At 41.5% G+C, this 24,331-nt stretch overlaps 1 protein-coding gene across 2 annotated transcripts in view; it reads left to right on the top strand.

The window, feature by feature from the left end:
- The window catches only part of ATL3 (atlastin GTPase 3), a 43,107-nt gene extending 20,633 nt beyond the window's left edge, over window positions 1-22,474 (top strand). For both annotated transcript variants that reach the window (XM_066582751.1, XM_066582752.1), the window contains exons 5-13: window positions 963-1,013; window positions 5,128-5,184; window positions 6,994-7,086; window positions 9,483-9,621; window positions 9,898-10,025; window positions 12,415-12,471; window positions 12,559-12,630; window positions 15,882-16,313; window positions 18,469-22,474. In XM_066582751.1, coding sequence (XP_066438848.1) covers window positions 963-1,013; window positions 5,128-5,184; window positions 6,994-7,086; window positions 9,483-9,621; window positions 9,898-10,025; window positions 12,415-12,471; window positions 12,559-12,630; window positions 15,882-16,313; window positions 18,469-18,552 — 1,113 coding nt within the window. In that variant the 3' untranslated portion in view covers window positions 18,553-22,474. The remainder of the gene's footprint in view (window positions 1-962; window positions 1,014-5,127; window positions 5,185-6,993; window positions 7,087-9,482; window positions 9,622-9,897; window positions 10,026-12,414; window positions 12,472-12,558; window positions 12,631-15,881; window positions 16,314-18,468) is intronic.
- Window positions 22,475-24,331: the final 1,857 nt, after the last annotated feature.

Raw genomic sequence — 24,331 nt, 5'->3', positions numbered from 1 at the left:
ACGCTGGCAGCTGAAAGCCTATGAAGGAGGCGAGGGGAGCGACGTATAGTATAAATTCAGCTGTAGATACGCGGCTGATTTTTAGTCAAAATCCGCACCAAGATTTTGACTACTTCTTGGATGTGGAAATGCTGCATAATTTGCTGTTGAAATTTCCACTGTGGACATTCCACAGCATTTCTGCCATGTGTAAGCTTGAGATATGTTGCCATGTGCAGAGTGGCCTTAGTAGTAATAGGGACCCATATATTGGCCTTAGTAGTAAAAGGGACCCCTATATTGGCCCCAGTATTAACGGTGTCCCCTATATGGGCCCCAGTATTAACGGTGTCCCCTATATGGGCCCCAGTATTAACGGTGTCCCCTATATGGGCCCCAGTATTAACGGTGTCCCCTATATGGGCCCCAGTATTAACGGTGTCCCCTATATGGGCCCCAGTATTAACGGTGTCCCCTATATGGGCCCCAGTATTAACGGTGTCCCCTATATGGGCCCCAGTATTAAGGGTGTCCCCTATATGGGCCCCAGTATTAACGGTGTCCCCTATATGGGCCCCAGTATTAACAGTGACACCCCCCCCCCTATATGGGCCCCAGTGGTAATGGTGCCACCCTATATGGGCCCAAGTAGTAAGTGTCTGTCGGCCCTGGTAGTAAGTGTGACCCCGTATGTCGGTCCCAAGAGTAAGGTTACACACACACACAGTTTGTTAAAATGCTGTGTTTCAAACACGGCGTTTTAACATGTTTTGTAACTACCTTTTCAAATGCGTTCTGCAACATTTCAGTGCTTTACTGGTAGAATGTCATGAACTATTGGATAGTGAATGTATAACAGTATGCTGATTTCTGAAGATACTATTTTTGGTCAGTGCTAAGCACACTTTGTGATATTTCTGTCCTGTGTGTATATTTGATGCTATATTCCATTATTTACTACTTCTTACAACTCTATCATACAGATTTACAACTTGTCCCAGAACATACAAGAGGATGACCTGCAACAGCTTCAGGTAGAATGGTTATTTTTTGAAATGGGCAAAGAAATTCAGCTTGTGTTATATTACATAGTTTTGTATGTTTGTCGTGTCTTTTTCCGCTTACTAAGCATAGCAGTAAGAATTATAATTTACAACTGGAATGTTAAGCAGATTCCACCGATATACACTACCGTTCAAAAGTTTGGGGTCACCCAAACAATTTTGTGTTTTCCATGAAAAGTCACACTTATTCACCACCATGCGTTGTGAAATGAATAGAAAATAGAGTCAAGACATAGACAAGGTTAGGAAATAATGATTTGTATTTGAAATAACATTGTTTTTACATCAAACTTTGCTTTCGTCAAAGAATCCTCCTTTTGCAGCAATTACAGCATTGCACACCTTTGACATTCTAGCTGTTAATTTGTTGAGGTAAGCTTGTGAAATTGCACCCCACGCTTCTAGAAGCATCTCCCACAAGTTGGATTGGTTGGATGGGCACTTCTGGCGTACCATACGGTCAAGCTGCTCCCACAACAGCTCAATGGGGTTCAGATCTGGTGACTGCGCTGGCCACTCCATTACCGATAGAATACCAGCTGCCTGCTTCTGCTGTAAATAGTTCTTGCACAATTTGGAGGTGGGTTTAGGGTCATTGTCCTGTTGTAGGATGAAATTGGTTCCAATCAAGCGCTGTCCACTGGGTATGGCATGGCGTTGCAAAATGGAGTGATAGCCTTCCTTATTCAGAATCCCTTTTACCCTGTACAAATCTCCCACCTTACCAGCACCAAAGCAACCCCAGACCATCACATTACCTCCACCATGCTTAACAGATGGCGTCAGGCATTCTTCCAGCATCTTTTCATTTGTTCTGCGTCTCACAAACGTTCTTCTTTGTGATCCAAACACCTCAAACTTGGATTCATCCATCCACAACACTTTTTTCCAGTCTTCCTCTGTCCAATGTCTGTGTTCTTTTGCCCATCTTAATCTTTTTCTTTTATTGGCCAGTCTCAGATATGGCTTTTTCTTTGCCACTCTGCCCTGAAGCCCAAAATCCCGCAGCCGCCTCTTCACTGTAGATGTTGACACTGGTGTTTTGCGGGTACTATTTAATGAAGATGCCAGTTGGGTACCTGTGAGGCGTCTGTTTCTCAAACTAGAGACTCTAATGTGCTTATCTTCTTGCTTAGTTGTGCAACGCGGCCTCCCACTTCTTTTTCTACTCTGGTTAGAGCCTGTTTGTGCTGTCCTCTGAAGGGAGTAGTACACACCGTTGTAGGAAATCTTCAATTTCTTAGCAATTTCTCGCATGGAATAGCCTTCATTTCTAAGAACAAGAATAGACTGTCGAGTTTCAGATGAAAGTTCTCTTTTTCTGGCCATTTTGAGCGTTTAATTGACCTCACAAATGTGATGCTCCAGAAACTCAATCTGCTCACAGGAAGGTCAGTTTTGTAGCTTCTGTAACGAGCTAGACTGTTTTCAGATGTGTGAACATGATTGCACAAGGGTTTTCTAATCATCAATTAGCCTTCTGAGCCAATGAGCAAACACATTGTACCATTAGAACACTGGAGTGATAGTTGCTGGAAATGGGCCTCTATACACCTTTGTAGATATTGCACAAAAAAACAGACATTTGCAGCTAGAATAGTCATTTACCACATTAGCAATGTATAGAGTGCATTTGTTTAAAGTTAGGACTAGTTTAAAGTTATCTTCATTGAAAAGTACAGTGCTTTTCCTTCAAAAATAAGGACATTTCAATGTGACCCCAAACTTTTGAACGGTAGTGTAAACCTTTAACACCACTAAAGAGATGCTGGGAAACGTGTTCAGTAATGCTGATGTTTGCTGTGATAATTCAACCATACCTGAGAAAATGATCTTTTAATCTCTCGCCTGCCATATGGTAATGAATCATTAAATGCTCACTGGGCGTTCATTCTTATACAAAATGTTATGAGGGGCAATCCATCCCGACCCCTTACCCTTAAAGACCCTTTTACACACAACGATTATTGCTCAAAATTCGCTCATAAGCCATCTGCTTGTAAATGCGTGCCCATTGTGCACTTTTCGTCGATCGCTGAGTTCAGCTCAGCCTAAAATCCATTGGAACGGATAAGACGGACCGCACACCGAGTTCTCCGCGGGCAGCGCTGATACGTTTTTGCAACTGTAGCTTTTCATAACATCAACATTACGTGAGGGCAGGGGGAGCAAAAAACTTTAAAATACTAGTTGTTTATAAAAACAGAAAAGTTCTGGGAGGGAGACGCCTGTAGTGAATAAGGGGATCATGTGCATTCATACTAGTGCAGGATTAACTGAAGGAACATCGCGAAAAAAAAAATATTTAAGACAAGTTAAGGGATTTACTTACACAAGTCCACAAATCGGAGATGCGCCCCCCGCTGTTAACCCCTTCTCTGCCGCGATCTAAGTAGATCGCGGCAGGGAAAGAGTTCACAGAGGGAGCGCGCTCCCCCTGTGTCTCCGGCCGGCTCTCGCGATGTTATCGCGAGAGCCCGGCCTGTCGCCATGGTAACAGGACGCCAGACACTGGCGTCCTATATTACCAGTGCCTGAGATCGCTGTATAAGCGATAAGGCATGGCAGAGCAGTAGCTCTGCCATGCCTTATGACAGCGATCATCAGGGCAGTGGTTAAAGTCCCCCAGGCGGACACAAATATTGTAAAAAAAAAAACAAAGATTAAAAAAAATGTAAAAAAAAGAGTAAAAAAAAACATTTTTATGCTTTTTCTCAGATTAGCATAAAAAAAGGTAAAAAAAATTATAAAACCCCACATACTTGGTATTGTCGCGTCCGTAACGACACGTACAATAAGATGCACATGCTTTTGACTGTGCACTGTAAAAAACACTAAAAAACTGGGGCAAAATGCTAATTTTTAGCATTTTGCCTCACTAAAAACGCAATAAAAGTGATCAAAAAAGCCGTATCTACCCCAAAATGGTACCAGTAAAAACTACAGCTCCTCTCGCAAAAAATAAGCCCTCACAGAGCTCCGTATATCAAAAAATAAAAAAGTTACAGGACTTTGAATGCAGCGATTTAGAGGGAAAAAAAAAGATTTCCAAAAAAAGGGGTTTTATTGCAGAAAAGTGGAAAAAACTAAAAAAAAATGTAAGAATTTTGGTATCGTTGTAACCGTAGCGGTCCGCAGAAAAAATGGAATGTCTCATTTATGCTGCATGATTAACGCTGTAAAAAAAAAATTCTATGGCAGAATTGATGCGTTTTCTCTCCCTGCTATCATAAAAAAAAGAAAGTTTTACAATATAGTCAATGTACCGAAAAGTGGCACCGATAAAAACTACAGTTCGCCACGCAAAACAACAAGCCCTTATATGACCGCGTCGACGGAAAAATAAAAAAGTTATGGCTTTTGATAAACGGAGAAGAAAATCCGCCACAAATTGTTGCGTCCTTAAGCCCAAAATAGGCCGTGTCATTAAGGAGTTAATCAAACAAAATCCTCGGTGCAACGAATCCTATTGGAAATGTCTCAGAAAAGCATCTCGTGGTGGATAGAAGTTGTATAGATATGTTCTCCCCATCTCTCATGGAATAATATAATCCTCCAAACAAAATGAATGGCAACCAAGTGGATGTGCATTCCAGTTGGCCATCACATATGACTTCCTTCTATGATTCTAGATTGGATCCATGGATTCCGCTTGCAAGCGCTCTGGATTGTACTGCTGGCACCGTACCTGTTTCTGACTTCACTGAGGTTGTCACAGCATGAGCAGGGGGGAATGACTAGAAGGGGAAAATCTGGCTATGCTGCTCCTTACCACTGCCCATTAGACATCCCGTCAGTATACGCTAGAGGCAGCGTCCTAATGCTGCGGGGGCGAGCTATCAGTGTGTGGAGGCAGCGGCTGCAGGGACAACTTCCTCTTGTAGTGCGGCAACAGCCATATTAAAGTACTTTAAAATCAATTTCATGATTCTGTTAAAAACGAGTTTGTCAGATTAATTGAATTAACCCTTAGAGAAGGGTTGAGGATAACCCTACAACATACATTACACACTATATTAGTAATGCAAGAGCTCGTTGACAAGTTGTGATAATTTCATTTAGTCCTTTTTTTTTTTCTTTTCAGCTCTTTACTGAATATGGTCGTTTGGCTATGGATGAGATCTTCTTGAAGCCTTTCCAAGTGAGTCACTATGTAGGATTTACAATCAAAAATAAACCTGCTCCTCACTAATGATCTGTGCTTAAAATGATCTCTGCTGTGTGTTCTTCTAGAATTTGCACTATAGTAGCATTGTCTAGGTGGGTATGTCCTGCAAATCGGGTTTCTTAACATAAAGGGGAAATTTACTTAGACCAGCGTTTTTATATAGTGGTCTAAGTAGAGACTGACTACTCTGGGGTGATGTGTGCCAAATGTATTAAGAGTGCCAACCTCTGTATACATTTGGTGCGTGTCCAGCAAGTCCATGCACCAGACTTTGAACTCTACAAACTGGTGCAGATTTCCACTTTCATTTATCAGTTTCTGGCAGAAATTATAGTAAATCTGATGGGCTGCAGAGGCTAACCCCTCCCGCTTCCTTTTTTTCTTTAATCTCTGCCCATGTCTTTATTCAAGTGGAGTGCGGGCCACAGAAAAGTGACTTGTGTAAAAATTAGTGAAATTTTAATACCAGAAAACTTGCAAAAAAATGCTGCATTTTGCTCAATGTATTTTTTTCATTGTGATAATGAAGCAGCCCATCTGCATTGTAGTATGTATTAAAAACTGTAGAAGAGAAGGCTGCAGGTAACACTTCATATAAAGACACGGGCAGATTTATCAAAACTGTCTAAAGGAAAAACCTTTCTGCCCATTGCACCCAATTACAGCGCAGTTTTAAGTTTACCAGTTTCAGAAGTGAAAGTTGCACTGTGATTGGTTGCTATAGACATCAGACAGTTTGATTTTTCTTTTAGACAATTTAGATAGAGAAGGCCAAAAGTGAGCAGCAAGGTTGAAAATAATCACAGATACCGTGTTCCAATCACATCTCAATAATCAGTTTCCTGAATAACTGGTCTCTTTTGATACATAGCAGAATTGCTGCCATTTAATCTCAGCCTTAGGGCTTATTGATACAACCGTATATCGGCCGCGTATTCACACCGGCCAATATGCGGCGTCCCTCTCTGCAGGGGGAGGAGGCTGGAAGAGCCGGGAGCAGTGCTCTGAGCTCTCGCCCCCTCTCTGCCTCCTCTCCACCTCCTCTCCGCCCCTCTGCACTATTTGCAATGAGGGGAGGCGGGGTGGGGGTGGAGCTCATTTACAGAACTTAGCTCCGCTCTGTCCCGCCTCCTCTCATTGCAAATAGTGCAGAGGGGCAGAGAGAGGGTTGGAGCTCAGTGCACTGCTCCAGGCTCTTCCAGCCTCCTCTTCCTGCAGAGAGAAACTCCATATATATCGGCCGGTGTGAATACGCGGCCGATATACGGTCGTCTGAATAAGCCCTTGGGCCCAATGTCCACGGTCAAAATGGAATTAAGAAATCCATGCGGGTGTCCCGTATGCTTGATCCGCACCCATAGGGAAACATTGGACAAAAATAAAGGTGGAGGGGAGCTACTACTGTTAAAAATACATTCTATATTATTTTAAAAAGCATACAGCTCACAGGACCGCGCTGAACGCGTTTCGGCTGCAATAGCCTTTTTCATCAGCTATGAGGTATAATGCACACACATAATTTATAGACAGATTACTAATTAAAACCAAAGAGCAATACCTGTGTATGTTAGCTTGTCCTGAGAAAGAAGGGAGAGCGAATGGCGGGGGAGGAGGGGGGGGGGGGTGTTTCAGGAAGTAATCACACCTGCTCATCAGTTGCTACTAACATGTAGTATTTAGTGAACGAAGGTTTGTTGCAAGGGAATTGATGCTGGGGAAACAAATCATCGAAGTGGCTCTCTAATACTTGAAAGTGAGATTTACAGACTGTTCTTCTTTTAGACCTTGATGTTTTTGGTTCGTGATTGGAGCTTTCCCTATGAGTATCCATATGGAGCTGAGGGAGGCGATAAGTTTCTAGAAAAGAGATTGCGGGTAAGTATGATCTATGGTTGTAGGAAGGATTGGCTTGCTTAGTTCTCAGGTTTTGTATAATTGCACATGTAAAAACTGAGAAAGTTATAGTCTGCTCCCCATAGTAGAGTCCATTTAGCTGTGTTAATTAGCTCTTGGAGGAGCTGGGAGGGTGCACGTCTGGTCAATAACAATACAAATTGTTTCTCCAGTACCGCAAAATAATCTGTTTCCCTGAAAATAAGGCTGGGTCTTATATACATTTTTGCTCCAAAAGATTGTGTTGGGTTTTTTTGTGTTTTTTTTTTTTTACAAGTATTGACTTTTCGTGTTAACTGTAACTAGGGCTTATTTTTGGAGTAGGGTTTATATATAAAGTATACTCAAATCTTGAAAAATCATGCTAGGGTTTAATTTCTGGGTGGATCTTTACTTTCAGGGAAGCAGGGAGTATAAAACATAAACTGTATTGTCACATAATTTTCAAGGCACTAAATCATTTTTTAATTAAGATTACAATACCAACGCGTCTAAAGTGTGGCGCCATTAGTCATGGACGCTCGAAATGTGTTACTGTTGTAACCTTGATTTTCAAGCCACTAAACCCTTTTTTTTATTCAATCATATGCTAATAAAGTTTTTATTTTTATACTGTATGGAGGTGCTGGGGAAACGCTTCATCTTGTTGGACATAATTGTGCAGGTTTCAAAAAAGTAATTTAGCTCATAAAGACGTCTTCATAAGTCACGACAGTTACTGCTTCTGAGTGCTATAGTCAGAAAAAAGGTCAAGGAGTATGACTGATGACATGAAGACTTCTACTATCCTCCGGACAGGTAATCATCAGGACATTAGACCTGTGATCATGTGAGAGTTGGAGCACATATAAGATATGTTGTAACATCCATTATCAGTAGTACTCTTACCTAAGGAACAATATTGTCCAGATTTGAAAATGTGCTATTTCAGGTATTTGAACAAAGGATATTATATACCACCACTGTGCCCAATCAATCCTGTCCGGACTTGCCCCACCTTGTCAAGTTTTGCTGATGTCAACAGCACAGCTTGTCTCCATTGTGCATGCCTTGTCCTTAGGATATCAGCCAACAGTTTGGGCATGCACAAAGACAGAGAGCTTTAACGGCATTTTGGGACAGAGCATAGAAATCGGTATATGCTGCACATGGTGCTTCACCTTACTAGACACTAAATGGTTGATTTGAGTGATGAAGTTAATTAAAACATCTCTGATGAACTAGTATATTGAAGTGGTTAGTGCCAGCATCACGGCTGCCCTATGGAATTCATGGTGGTCTACAGTAGTGAAGGGCCTACTAGGCTCCAGTTCTGTCTCTAAGCTGAATGCTACGTGCTCATCACATTAAAGCAACCCTTCAGATTTGGAACAAAATTCTGTCCCAGGCCAGTGGAGGAGAGGTGTATATTGCCGGCAGTTCTTATCTGCTGTCCCTCCGATCCATTATTTTATGGGGCCCTTTTTGGCCATTCTTGATGACTGACACAATCTTCAGACTATGAAATCCATACAGTGCATTAGTAGTGTTAGATTACCAATGCATTATATCTGCTCTCTGATTGGCCAGAGCTGCTCTCATGATCAGCACTGGCCTATCAGAGAGCAGTGTAAAGTGTGCATTAGGTAGTTAGAAAGTTGCTTCTGCCATCTCGGACAGACGAAAATGGGGCCTAGAACTGACTGATTGTAGGGATAGCAGAGAATAATAACTGCAGGTAATTGCTCCCTCCTGTTCAGGGACTGTTTTGTACCCAGAAATCAGAGGGTTTATTCAAAGGGAACCTATCAGCAGTTCTAAACACTTAAAAATGCATACAGCTACAGGATACTGATACAGAGCCGATTCCAAAATGTATCGGGTTATAGTTCCTGGACAAAGCATCGTTTTGTAAACAACCTCTTAAGACTTCTCATGCTCCGCACTGTAATATTGGTCAAACAGTCCGGTGGGCGGGCAGGACTGTCCCTGCAGCCCGAAGAATTTTTTGTCCCACTCCTCTTTGTCAGGACCATGATCATGGACCACTGCATGTGCAGACCATTTATCCCTTTTGTGGATAGATTCACCATACGCCACTTCGAGGTCTCCCTGAGAATGGCAGGTGACACTGGAAGAATACACATATATATATATATATATATATATATATATATAACGCCCTTGAATCATAATGTACATATCGCCATTAAAATTTGGTAATATCAGTCACAGACATGAAAAATGTTGCATTATTGGCCCAGCACATCAGAAGCATTAAATCTCCTCTTTGATACTTGCCAGGAAATGAGGGATATATAGAGTACATTCTGAAACATATTCAGTGTCATATAGATAGGATGTTCAAGTTGTTGTTTCTTTCACCTTTTACCCATCAGGTAAAGGAACATCAGCATGAGGAGATCCAGAATGTACGTAAACACATTCACTCCTGTTTCACCAATGTCAGCAGTTTTCTTCTTCCACACCCGGGACTCAAGGTCGCAACTAGTCCTCAGTTTGATGGCCGTCTGAAAGGTTTGTCAATAATGTTGGTGGTTCTTCACACAGCCATTGTGTCCGATGACCATCTCACAGTGCTGCTGTTAGTGAAATGATGCAGTAGAATTGGTGCCATTGTGGATATGTTGGAAGAATTGGGGCTCAGAAAAAGAGCAGAAATTAGTTCATGGCCCCAGAGATATTCTCCATATCAAGGGCAAGACGTGACCGTGTAGAAGTGATGAAGCGATCTCTCACAATCAATTGCTGTATCTTGCTTACCTGACACGGTCTTTGTACATTTTCTGATAGATATTGCTCCAGAGTTTACAGAGCAGCTCAGTGCTTTGGTTCCTCTTGTCCTTGGCTCCAAAAGCCTGATGGAAAAAGAGATAAACGGTGCAAAAGTAACCTGCAGAGGACTTCTGGAATATTTTAAGGTAAACTAGGTGTTCTTCACTAAACACAATGCTGATTTGTCCTGTGCTGTTCTGTTACAGAATTGTTCTGAAAACATGTCAACATGCACTTCATGTGTATTTCTTTACAGATTATTATAAAGGTGTTCTTGCTGTGCTGCTCTATGTAAATTTGAGTTATGGCTTCTGTTTATAATGGAAGCTATGATATTGTGCGAGATGGTGCATTCATACTGCAGCCATCAGATCCCATTGACTTACAAAACAGTCTATCTGGCTTCAAAGTTTCCATCATTCTGATGGCAAGAATCGCTCTGCATGTTGCACTACTCTTGCCGTCAAAAGTGATGGAAAGTCCAGTTGAAGTGTGGACAAACTAATTTTCCCAGATTTTAACACTGGAAATAAAATAATATAAAAATATATACAAAATGACCTTCTATTTTATCAATTAACCGTGTGTCAGCATAGAATTATCAATTATGATTGATTACATAAATTGCTCAATATTAAAGTACTAGCACACAGTGTTTTTTCACCGCCAAAATGCAGGCAAGGAAGTTGATTGCGGCTGGCACCTATAGTCGTCAATTCAAACAATATTATGAGTGCAGGGGCTACCCACAATCAGCAAAGCTTCGTCTGCATTTTGTGGCAGGGAAACACAGCAATGTGCTATCACCCTGTGGGCGTTTCACACAAGCATACGAGAAAATACGCTTGCCTCAGTCTAACATATTCGCTCGATGAACGAAGTTGATTTGCACGCGAATTGGCTCATAGTACTGTACTTTTTGCGCAGGCACGACCTTTTCACATGCGCATGCAATGCACGTGGTCCCTGATTTGAAAGCCTATTTAGCCTGATCCAGATATAATCTTTTCTTCTATAGAATTACACCGTATATTGCGCATCTGTGCACCTCCCATAGACTTCTATGGGCCTTTGGTGCGCAAATAAGCAGGAAAATAGAGCTGATCCTATTATTGACATCAATGGGTTCTATTCTCTGTGTATTGCACGGGCAGATATGTCCATCTGAAGGAGCCCTAAGCCTGGGTTGACACCGGCCGCATTTGCTGCGGAATTTCCGTGTGGATTGTCCACACGGAAATTCCGCACGCGGCTCCTAATCCTGGGATTAGCCAGCAAAGTGGACAAGATTTTGCAAAAATATCGTCCACACGATGCCTCCAATCTGTTACAGACAAACCATGCAGAAACGGCCATGTGGTGCAGAAATTGAATGCACAGCATGTCAATTCTTTCTTTTTTTCCGCAGCAGCCTCTTTCCTCTCAATGGGGAGAGATGGCTGCGGCGGAAATGCAGGTGGCAAAGCCGCTCCAAAACCCACAGCTGCGGTTCTCCAGCGGAGTTCTCGCAGATTTTCGGTGCAGCCAATCCACAAGAATTCCGCTGGACATCCGTCCCGTGTGAACCCAGCCTAAGGGGGGCTTCACACACAGCATTTTTCTGAAAAACAGGCTTGCAGTTTTTGATGCCAAAGCTAGAGGTGTATTCAAAGGAATGAGAACTTTAAAGGAGGACTTATACTTCTCCGTCCTGCTTGATCTACTTCTGGTTTTGGCTCCAAAAACTGCTTCCAAAACTGCAAGTGCATTCCAAAAAAATGCGTGTGAAGCCACCCTTGGACCGGTTCCACACTGCCGAGAAACTTGTGCAAGATTTGTGCATTGCAGGACGCACAAATCTCACGCAAATATGAACCCCATTCTTTTGAATGGAGTCCTATACATAAAAATCGCTGCATGTCCTCTTTTCATGTTCCTCGGAACGCAGCACCCATTATTTTCAATTTGACAGTAAAACACATCGCACAGCATGCAATGTTTCCTATTGAAAACAATGGGAAACACTTGCCGATTCTTCGAGGCTGAAACTGCATGGCAAAAATGCCTCACATCTGCGTTAAAACGCATGCTAGCTAGTGCAATATCAGACTGGGTTTCTCGGCCCAATATTACGCTCACCTGTGTGTAGGTAGCCTTGGGGTGCTCTTCCATGATTGTAATTAACTCTTGTGTAATGGCATTAGTTACTAGGCTGCACCAATTTTTAGGTTCAACCTGGAATTTATCAAGAAATTGAAAATCCTAGTGGCGGCCACTCACACTCCTCTTATAGGACCCCTGGGCTGGACTTCCAAGTCCAGGTGCAGCTTGGCAATTAACTGCAAATCACAAGCATTAGTGGCGCTCGTGTAGTAGCAATCTCAGGGTGCCTATACATTGTGCGGTTGACCACCGCTAATTTCCGGGCTACACCTGGACTTGTCAAGTGAAATACTCTTTACTTTCTCACTAGTGTGTGACTTTCACTTTTCATCAGCAGAATGAATGAATGAATTAAACTTTTGGATTATTAACACGATCACATTTTTTATTAAGGCCTACATAAAGATTTATCAAGGTGAAGATTTACCTCACCCCAAATCCATGCTGCAGGTATGAGTAACATGGCAGTGCTTGCCAAATTTACAGAAACTCTTTCTACGTTGTCCTATTCCTTAACATTTGCCCCTCTCTTTTAAGGCGACGGCAGAAGCCAATAACCTGGCTGCTGTAGCCTCATCTAAGGATTTATACAACAGCAGTATGGAGAAGGTGAGTTGGATTTGGTGGCTTCTTAAATGGCTACTTCATGTGACTTGCTTACCTTAGTTTCTCTCCTTTTCTTTTTACATGAGCTACATTTAATGAAGTTAAACAACACTATGTGTGTTTTGGGGGCATGGAAAAAAGCAGAAACTCTGTCGCCCTTTTTTTTAACTTTCCTTTTTTTTTAACAGTATAAGGGCTCTTTCACACGGGCATATTTTTCATCAGTATTTTGTGAGCCAAAACCAGAAGTGGAGAGAAAGTATAATGGAAAGATTTGCATTTCTTCCGTATTTTGGACCCGCTCCTAATTTTGGCTCACAAAATACTGATGAAAAATACGCCCGTGTGAATAAGCCCTAAAAGGCATTTTACCCTTATTCCGCAGACCACTACAATTATGGCCATACCAAATTTATAGGGTTTTTTCATGTCTTACTACTTTTATTACAATTTTTTAAAAATGTTTTATGTGCATCACCACATTCCAAGACTCATAAAATGTTTACTTCTTCAATATCGGAACTGTGTGAGGTCTTGTTTTATTGCGGGATTAGTTGTAGTTTCAATTGGTACTATTTTAGGGTACATGTGCCTTTTTTTGATCACTTTTTCTGTTTTTTGGAAGGTGGATAAATAGAAAATAGCAATTATAACACTTTTTCTAAAGGCATTTACTGTGCGGGATAATGTATGGAATAATTTTATATTAATGTTGTTATGAGCAATGTGATAAATTTTTTTTTTTCATTAAAAAAGGCGCTTTGTAGGGAAAACAGTGTTGTGTTCTTGTGGCTTTTTTTTTTTAGCGAAACTTTGAAAAAAAAAAAACACACACTTTGTTCCCCTCTTGAAGATGTGTTTGGGGATTCTGGATCAGCAGAGTATTCTAAGAAATCAACTGATACAGCAGCCACCAGGCCCAGCACTTGGTCATGGATCGGTATCACCGTTGGCCTGGCCAGCTCTTTCATGTATCAGTTAGAAGTAAATGTGCTGGGATGCTGTTGCATTACTTGTTTTCCCAGCCCTAGATGAAACTTCACAGTATAGCATGTTATGTGATGAAGGGAGCTGGTAAGCCTGGTGCAATATAGAAGTAGTGAAAGGTTCACTAGTTCTGTATTGCACCAAGGCTTACTGCTGTCTGTCACATTAGGCCGGTTTCACATCTGCATTGGAACCTCCTCCCTCACAGATCTGGAGGCAAGTACCAGAAAAAAATGCCCTGCATGCAGCGCTTTTTCTTCCGTCCCAAAACTGGGTACCTGGGCTGACCCCATTACATTCCGTCCAGATAGAACCGTTCAGCCGTGGGGATTCCCCTTTTCCTGCTCACCAAATGGAGTCCCCACATACTGTGTGTGGTTAATCTGAGGCCGGGTAAATAAGGCGGGTGTCTGTCACATCAGTTGATCTTTTACACTGACAGAAGCACTGTTTAAGAATTGAACTATATGAAAGCCGCCCACTACATTTACTCATCCCTAATATGTGACATACTGCTCAGCTGACACTAACCAAGAGCAGGGACCCGGTGGCTGCTGTGCTGTGCCTGTTGCTGTCTTACCCTACCAACAACCCCGCCTCCCCCTCTCCTTTGCATATTGACAACTGTGATGCAGCAGTAGACACATCTTTATGCACATCCCGCACTCTTAGGCTTTATTCACATGAGCGTATATTGGCCGCTGTTTTCATGGCCGGCCGATATACGCTACCATCTGATGCATTTGATTCCAATGAATCAGATAAGATGGGCGATTTTTTTTTTTTTCCGCTGCGAAAAGCACCCGGCTGGCCAAGAAAGCGCTTTTATGCCAGCCAGGAAAGATAGTCCTGGAATTATCTTCTTCGCCGGAATACATCAGCTGCTGCATAGACTCCTATGGGAGCCTATGACAGCTGCTGAAGAAGGGAGGTGGGAGGGAGTTTAGCAACATGACTGCTAAAATCCCTCCCCCTTTTCTCCTCCTCTCTCCTCCCATCTGGCTGTTTGCAATGGGAGGGGCGGAGCTAGTTGCTCTTACAGGGCAGAATAAGCAAATAGCGACTTGTTGTAACAGCGTGGAATTTTCCTTCTGCATTGATCTCTGTTAGTAGAGATCAATGCAGGAGCTCCCGCTCGTCCCGCCTCCTCCCCTTGCCGAGAGTCAGGGGTGGAAGGGAGAGACGGTTTAGCAGAGGTCCGGATTGGCCTCCGCTTCCAGCCCACCCTTAAGAAATGTCCTATGTCATGTCACAGCATTGCAAATTATACTCAAGCAATTAAAATATGAGATTTGTTTTTGTTCATTTTTTTAATCATTATGCAACATTACAAAAAGCGCAAAAAAAAAAATTCATCCTTTAATTAAAAAAATGGAATGATTACAGATGAAAAACTGACAACTCAGATCAAATTGTCAAAACAACTATCCATATCGTGCATCTGTATTTGATCTATATTTTCATCTGTAAGTGTGAATGAGCCATTACATTGAGCTGCCCCGATCATCAGATTGGCTGCAGCTTTGGCTTCTTTACCCTCTGATGTAAGCTATTATGACTGGTAAGTGAGTCTGCTCATTTCCACAGTAATGGAAGTGTAGTATTACATGGGGCCTAAAGTGAGAACCACAGCAGCTCTCTTCCCTGGCTCATTATGTCCACGTAGCTAATATGAAAAGGGGTTTTCTGGATGGGATAAACCCTTTGAATTCTAAACTATAAAATGGTGTTCAAAAGTGACAGTATAAGTTTGTATTTCACCTTTTCGGACATTTTTTTGTTTCTTTTGTGAAGTCATTAGCTTGTGTATCTTTTTCACCAAATATGAAGTCAGCAAGCAAGAATAGGTTTTAAGCGGACACTTGGCCAGCTTTATTAATGAGGTTGCAAGCAAACAAAATAAAACAAAGCAGGAACAAAATAAATACCTTGCCTGTCCGGCACTGTATATCCCTCACTACCAACTGGAGAGCTTCTCCCTGCCAGCTACAAAATACACTTAGCAAACTTACAGATCATGTGTTTTAGACTCGCACAGAGCAGCTTTCTGTGTCCCCAGTTAGAGCAACTCGGTGTTCTTTTTGCTGTTCTTAAATATCCACCCACTGGATTAATTACCTAGCAAATAAGACACTCCCTGCTACTCCACATATGATAGAAAGCTAGGGCAAATATACCTTCTCTCTGTAACCACTCTACCTGTTTGTCACACTTTGTAAAATACATTTCACTTTAATTCTTGATTTCTGTGTGTTCTCTTTTAACAGATTTGTGGAGGCGAAAAGCCATATGTGTCTCCTGATGTCCTGCGAGATCGAGACACTGTTTGCAAAGAAGAGGCACTGTCGTCTTTTGACCGTGCAAAGAAAATGGGAGGAGTGGAATTCAGCCGACAATACAGAGAAGAGCTAGAAAAGGACCTCGAGCAAATGTACTCTGCCTTCTGCAAGCATAATGAAAGCAAGAATATCTTCACTGCGTTTCGCACCCCAGCTGTGCTTCTGGCTTTGGTGGCAGCATTATACATGGCCTCCGGTATCACAGGCTTTGTGGGGCTAGGCGTGGTGGCACAGCTGTTAAACTGTGCAATGGGATTGCTTCTCATTGCACTTCTAACTTGGGGCTACATCAAGTATTCTGGACAGTACAGAGACCTTGGGAAGGTCATAGACTCCAGCGCAGATTATGTTCTAGATCAGGTAAGGTTAAGTCTGATTTGGAGTGATGTTTCAGTCTTACTGTATTAAGAATGAATTATTTCAGCATTGAAATTGTCAATTGATATATAATTTGACACACAGTGTGCTCCAAAAGTCCAAAGCCACAATGGAATTCGCTTTCATTTCAACTTGGACACAAAAATATGTTTTTTACAATTTTGAAAAAAATGTAAAACAAAGAAAAGTAATGAAAAGTAACATTAAGAAATACTAATTTTAGGCCGCTATTCAAATGTAAGCAGATTTGATACAGGAACTATGCTAACGTCTATATCCAAAGTGGTCAGATTTCTTTAACCCTTTCCAATCCAATTTGTAGCCTGGTTTTCCTAGGGAGCTTACTCTTTTTCTGCCATTATACAACAGCGCTATCTGCTGGCTAAAGCCAGTACTGCATGAGGTGACACGTTGGATAGGCTCCAACAGCAGAGAGGCTGGCAATATACAGTAAGAGAACCCCGACAGATGTTTACCAACACCGGAGCTGTACAGCCTTAAATCATAATGTCTTCAGACGTCAGACAGTGGATTGGAAAGGGTTAAAGGGGCTGCTTGGATTTTAAAATACTTGGCTAAGAGCAGGAAATGTGATAAAATAAGTGCTACTTACCAGCCAAATGCCCTGTCACTCCAACGCTCTAGTGGTTCCCTCTGGTACTGCAGTGATGAGGTTACAACGTCCTTCACAGGCCTCAGTGGTCACGTGTCGTACATGCAAGCATCACTGCTGTGTATGATGTACATGATAACATTGCTGTAGTACTGGTGAGAACCGCTGGAGTGGCGGGGAATTTATTGGGTGAGTAATGGTCATTTTTTTAAATCTAATACATTTGTTGCTTTTAGTTTATAAGCCCCGCTGAAGTGTATTTGTTCAGACAACTCACATGTGCGTATGAGCAATACCGTTACGGGCTACTGTCTGCGATAACCCAACCCTTAACTTTCTTGAACATTTATGTTGGCACTTAAAGAACAAGAAAGCCAAACATTCAGTTACATAATAACACTGTTGAACATGCTGGAATACCATAGTTTATCAGGTTTTGTATAAGTTTGTGGCATTCATTCCTGCTTGTGTGTTATTAAAGTAAACCTGAGATTATGTTATTTGTGGTGATAAGTTTTGGAGAAAATCTAAAAGAAAAGCATTTTCATTAGTGATCTCAGGCTTTTGGACCCCACTGTGTGTATATACATATACTATCAATACTTATGAACTTATCCTAGCTAGATCTCTGAGCTAGTTTGTAATGGTAGGTAAAGGTACAGTCCCCTGGTGCAAGCATTTGAGTCATGACTGACTCCTAGGGTGAAGTCACATTGTGACATTTTCTCGGCATACTGTTCTTGCTGGGTGGTTTGCCATTGCCTTCCCCAGTCATCTTTTACCTTCCACCAAGCTGGGTTCTCATTTTACCGACTATGAAAGGATGGAAGGCTGAATCAATCTTGAGTCGGCTACCTGAACCCGCAACCTTCAGGTCGTGAGGGAGAGCTTAGGACTGCATTTCTACTCACTCGAAATGTTAGGAGCCAGCAACTACATGTTGTAGGGATTGGTTCACATGATGAGAGATTGCTGTAGTTGAAAGAAAAAGGTTAACTGATTTGCAAGGAGCCTTACACATGACATGACAATAGTCGGAGTAAAGCTCTCACTAATGGTAGAGAGATGCTTCCCTCTACAACTAAAAAATGTGTTTCCTATTCTCATCTCTACTTCCCCACTCATCAGACACAGACCCACTTCTTCCCTAGCAGTCATAGCAGACACATCTTCCTCCCATTTCCCCAGTAGTCACAGCAGCCACCTATACTCCTCACATCCCCCAGAATTGCAGCAACACCCCAACAATTTCCCCAACAAACAGATCAACCTCTACTAACAGAGATCAATGCAGGAGAACTCCACATGGTTACGACAAGCCGCTGTTTGCTTATTCTGCCCTGTTGGAGCAGGCAAATTTCAAGTCCGCATGTGTATTTTAGTATGTAAAGGGAATTTTGGTGTGAAGTGGATTTGAGTGAATGTCCTAATATTTTCTATTTTTGGGAAGAAAGACTGTATAAATAGTACCTATAAGTTTAACTGAAGTAATGCTTTTCTTTTGTGTGTTAATTACCAAAACAGGCTACAAACCGCTTGGGCAACTCTACTCGTCGCTTTACAGAACCAGCTGTTGGCTCTCCGCCGGAGAGGAAGAAACAAAAGTAACAGTAGAGCTGAGTAAATCGCATCTTTTCTGCCTCCAGCCCAAGTCACCACCCTGAACCACAGCCATTCCAGCAATGCCACCTAAGATTATATGATAGCAGTGCCTTTCCATATTCTTTCCAACTTCCATAAACAAACCTATCTACACATTCCCTACTTCGTATAGGTAGACGACATGCTGTTTTGCATCCTATGTCAGTTCTGGGGAACCATAGTGTTTTTTATTTTTACCCTGCACTTTAAAACAGTAACTACAGTTTGAGCTAAAGTAATTTTGACAAGAGCTTATTGCTGAAAGTAAATCAGAGAATCCAGTGTATTTTCCTTAACCCACTAAAGTTGACTATCTTCAATTGTGGAAACAATCCAGCACCAGGAGCATGAGGATAAAAACTTCTGGTATATTTAACAAAAATTGAAATCGCACATCCAGACAAGACAGCTGCACGGTACAGCACAAGCCGCCTCCATAGCATATCGCCGCCTCCATAGCATATGATGTCCTATGAAGTAGGCTTGTGCCAGAACATGTAGCTGTCCTTTTAGTCCCTAAATGGATGTTGGATGTGCGATTTTAATTTTTACTAAATAAACCAAAAGTTTTTTTATCCTCTTACTGCTGGATTGTTTCCACAATTGAAGTTTGTTTGCTGTTGATCCCTTGCACCAGGGATTAGATCCGTGCATGGAGTGGAAGAGGATACTTTGGAATCTGTGAGCTGGTAACGACCTGTTCTAAAGCGGACTATAGTACTGAAAATCTATTTCAGAGACTGGTCTGTCGTCATACATGTTGAGGCAAGCAGACCCAGTGCCATATCTTAATACTGTCATTTAGACCTTACTGCTTCCACATTATTCCTGTGCATTTTGTTACATCCTTGTATGATGTCTACAAAACTATTATATCTCTGACAAAAGCAATATTCTATATATTCCTATTTTATTGAGCTTAGGTAGTTGTTAGACTTAGTGCCGGGGTTAGCTGCTCTTCATTCCCAGGTTTTTCATATTACTATTTTTGTTATTTCTGAAGGGGCCTTATTATAGTCTATCATGGTGCCTTACAATCTTTAGAGATTGAAGAACCTAAAAGTACAATAGATGCATGAATTCTATATATGTATATCTGAAACATGAAACTTTTTGTCAGACATTTATGTGTCCAGTGACCAATGTACTAAAGTGGACTTGACCCCAAAAGGGCATAGAGGTTTGACATTTTAATTCCCTTAAAGACAAAAAAAAGCTGTTCTATTCCTATATTTCATGGAGTGGACTCAAAATGTTTGTTGGTATGTGTGAGCGCCACAGTCCTTTTTGTTACTTTGTCAGTTCCCTATAACTAATAAGAAGGGGTATGCATAGCAGGGGGTTCTTAACGTTAGAACTTGTCTAGGAACAAGCCAGCTTTACCTTTTTTTTAAACTTTTTTTAAGCTTCCTATTTTTTCTTATTAATTGCTGATAGACAAAGTACCTAGTTATTCTATGCCATCTACACATCAGGGAGCTACATTGCTTCTATCATGTTACACGTTACTCTATCTGCTAATAGCAAGTGATAAAACAGGAGGAGGAGCTAAAATATTATAGAATTTATCGGGAAAGTTATACGTATTACGTGATTTATTGCTGGAAATTCTTGCTTTCTGTAGGTTTGACTCTAGTAGACAGCCACACTCAACGACTGACCGCCATCGCTATATAAGCATGCATTTTTAAGATAGCTGTCAGCCTGTGACTGCCTATTGGACTTCTTTCCAGAATGAGCAAGGATTTAAATCAATAAATTACACTTTATGCCAAGTATTTTTCCACAAAACCATAACCTGCCGCCTGCAGATAGGGCAGCATGTTCAGCGGGCTCACTTGAATTCGGAATTGAAACCTTTTGGCCTTGTTCATGCCGTACTTTGTTCTACCGGAGCTTCTAAAGCTGGCTATACAGATTAGATATCTGTCTAATCTCTATCCCTCCCTACCCGACCATACACATACAAGAGTGCATGTGTTCTCAATGGGGAGAGTGGAGTAAGCCATTGCCAAAGCCCTCTAGAAGTGGCTTTTCTCTGCAGGGGAAATGTCAGGCTGGCTAGATTCTGACTGTAAAATTGGTTGTTTGCTGGGGGTGCCGAGAGCGGGACTCACCCCTATCATTGCAGTCTCAAAGGGGTAACTGCAAGGTTAATGTATTCAGCCAAATTATATTTAGGCAGAGTAGGTTTTAGTTTAAAATTAGTAAAACAAAAAAAGTAACCTATCGTTTGAATTCCTTTGCTAAGTGTTTTTTTTTATATTCTTAATGAGATGGTGTGTCACATGCAACATTTCCCAATGGCAGTCAAGACATCAGTATGAATAGCACTTTACTGCTATGGTTAGTAATGAGCTATGTTTTCAGTTATTAAAAGGGTGGTCCAAGTTGTACCATCTCGGTACAATCCCTTCTCCATTGAGTCTGTGGGACTTCTCATAAACCGGGTGGGACTGCAGCTGTAAGCACTGACCGGAGTTGGGGACAGAGCACTGTTGCGGGACAGAGCGGGAGAAGGGAGTATATGAGACTGTGTGTTATTCAATGGGGATGGGGTTTTACCGAGATGGTACAACTCAGACAACCCCTTTAAAGGGATTTTCTGGGCTATTTCTACTGATGACCTATTTTCAGGATAGGTCATCAGTAGTTGATCAGCTGAGATCTCCTGACCAGGACCCTGGCTAATCAGCTATTCGGTTGCCCACTGTGCACAGAGCTAAGCAGATGGCTCCGACTGCTCTGCAGTGGCTAGCACTGGTAATTGCAGGTGAAGCTCTTTGATTTTAAAGGGAACCCGTCATTACCTTTTGAATCCCATAAACAACTTTATGTGGCTCAAAGGTGGGTGGAAGGGAGGGTAAACTGTGTTTCATACTCCCTAGCCGCTGTGTTCCAGCGCTGTGTTACTGTGAAGTTGGTGCGCACACATAGCTTGAGTGAGTATGAAACACAGGTTCCTGGACAACCCCATTCCCTGACTTTTGAGCCCCATAACATAGTTTATGGGGCTTAAAGATGATGACAAGTTCTCTTTAATAGGAGCAGCATCTGCAATTACCAGTACTGACCACTACTGAGTGATTGAAGCTGTCTGATTCCACTCTGTACACTATGTTTGGGTGCTGACAGCGGGAATCCGCACAGCTGATTGGCCAGGGTCCTGAGCGGCGGACCCCAGATGATGAGCTGGTAATATCCTAACCTGAGAATAGGTCCTCAGTAGAAATAACCAAGAAAACCCCTTTTAAATAACCCTTCATGATCTCCACATTTACAGGTTCAGTGTTTTGTTGGTCGTGCCTCTGACTAGTGCAACATGTCTGGGACTAGTATTGAAGAACAGTAGTAAAGCCCAGGTCTTACCCCTACATTTGTGTTACTGAAAAAGAATCGTGACTTCCAGTGCAGCCTGCAATATGACTAGAGCATGTAGATTTTATACAAACCATTTAATGCAATGATTGCACCTTATGTCATGAGTTTCCAATGTAGTGCTCATGTTTACCCAAACACATGTGTACATGTATGGTTTCTTGCACTATACACATTTAATTTCTGTCATTTCTATGTGCAATCTAAAGATTTGTCTTTGACATTGTATGTAACTAGCCATGGTTATGTATTTAATACTTGTACCTGCTTCACATTGATACAAGCATATATGTGTATATATATGTGAATTTATAGAAATACTATGTACTCATCACTGGTTTGCAATGGCCTTTGCCAGCATAGACATGTCCTCCCCCATCCAAAGTTAAATATTCTCAAAGGTAAAAGCTAAATTCCAAAGCACAGTTAAAATCTGGACCAATATTTCTTATCACTGCTGCTTTTTTTCTATCCTTTTGTTTGTTTTTAATAAAAGCAATTGTAACACTGATGCATTGTGGGTATTTTATATTGACTTCAGTTCTTCTCCTAATACATTTTGGGACTAAACAATGATTATAAAAGTTATATGCAGCTTTTTCATCTACCTACTTGGATGTTCATAGAATACAAGGCTGATTAGATCATTACAAAATTAACACGATGCTAAATAATGCAGGTACCGTATCGGTCTGTAAGCCTCTGGTGCCCTAAAGCAGTGTTACCCAACTCCAGGGACTGCCAACAGGTCATGTTTTCAGGATTTCCTCAGTATTGCACAGGTGATGTAATTATTGTCGGTGCCTCAGACATTGCCACAGGTGTTCTCTCTATAGGATATCCTAAAAACATGACCTGTTGGTGGTCCCTGAGGACTGGAGTTGGGAACCCCTGCCCTAATGGTGTTGTAGTAATAAAGTATTTTTGTAAGAACGTATTCTTGTTATCTCTATCCATCGATTTCATCAACCTCCCAATATTTTTGAGTTTTCATCGTATTGCATTTCATCCTTGATTCCTGGAGTATAATGCGGTCATTTATATGGTATGGGTGACTTACACTTTTTATGATTTAAAAGCAGTTCAACTCTTTATCGTTGTGCTTTCCCAATAATCTTAATTTATTATACATAAAATAATTAAATTCATAACTATTCAGTCTTGCAATTATGACATACCTAAACAAACTGGCCACATAACTTCATGATTCCTTCTTGCATATTTGTCACATAACCACCACAGACTTGCCCTTTCATCTGGGAGCTACTGTGACGATCAGGCCTCCGGCACATGGAAAACAGCTGATTTTGTCAGTATTATTTTTGGCCAACCAGAAATTTCTATTGCAGCTGACATTGCACAGTAAATGTAGTATTCAGTGAGGCCATAAAACGGAATGAATGGCTATCCATGATCTAGATGGATGGTTTAAGTCTGCCAGATCTAAAGCTGCTGTTTGTTGCTTGTCCTTGGCTCTGGCACAAGAACAGGGGTCATCTTCATGAGACGTTTCCATATTATGTACCATATCGTGGACCTAAATGCATATTCTACAAAGGAGAATAGAAAATCCAGCACCAGTACGAGGAAGTTTTTTTTAAGAAGACTTCTACAGTACAGAACAAAAAATAGTGTGCTACTATTTTAGCCAGAAAAATCTATGTAATGTTAAAGAGAACCTGTTTCAGGGTTCGTGCTGCCTGAAACACAGGGACAGGTATGGCTATTGCCCCATGAATGTGTTATTCTGAATGTGAAGTTTCAGAATAAACACACTTTGACTTATCGTTCCGTTCAGAGTCAAACTTTAAAGACCGGCCACACTGGCCTCTCCTTGTCCGCCGCATGTTAACTGACAGCGCTCTTCCTATACACAGCAGGAACCTGGTGTGACTGGTTCTCTTTTTAAATACTCTTGTATGAAAGTATTATCGAGGTAAGGCCCTTATTGGATGGCCTGAAAAATTATATATGCAAGGTTTAGAGGCTACTAAAGACCTTTTCATCAGGCTACGGTCAGATTATGTCTCAGGAAACATTTATGCACGACAGATGAGACATACAGACAGATTTTAGAGAACTGTTTAAAAGAAAATCATTGTTGCCCATAGCAATCCATCATAGAGCAGCTTTCATTTTTCCAAGAGCACTATGAGGAATGAAAGCTGAGCTGTGTTTGGTTGCTGTGGATAACACATATTCTCCTTTAGACAGTTTCATAAGTCTCCCCCATAGTGTAATTAATTTACATTTAGAAAAGCAGAGTATTTAAATAATGATAAACTAGATTCATAGGGCTAGGCTTTCAGTGTAAAAGTAGAGTTGTGATGTAATTAGATGAATGGTCTTGCCACCTGAGGCCCTAAAA

Source organism: Eleutherodactylus coqui, chromosome 11, assembly GCF_035609145.1.
Source record: "Eleutherodactylus coqui strain aEleCoq1 chromosome 11, aEleCoq1.hap1, whole genome shotgun sequence".
Classification (NCBI taxonomy): Eukaryota; Metazoa; Chordata; class Amphibia; order Anura; family Eleutherodactylidae; genus Eleutherodactylus; species Eleutherodactylus coqui.
Note: the sequence above shows the minus strand (reverse complement) of the source record. Positions and strands in the feature narration are given on the sequence as shown.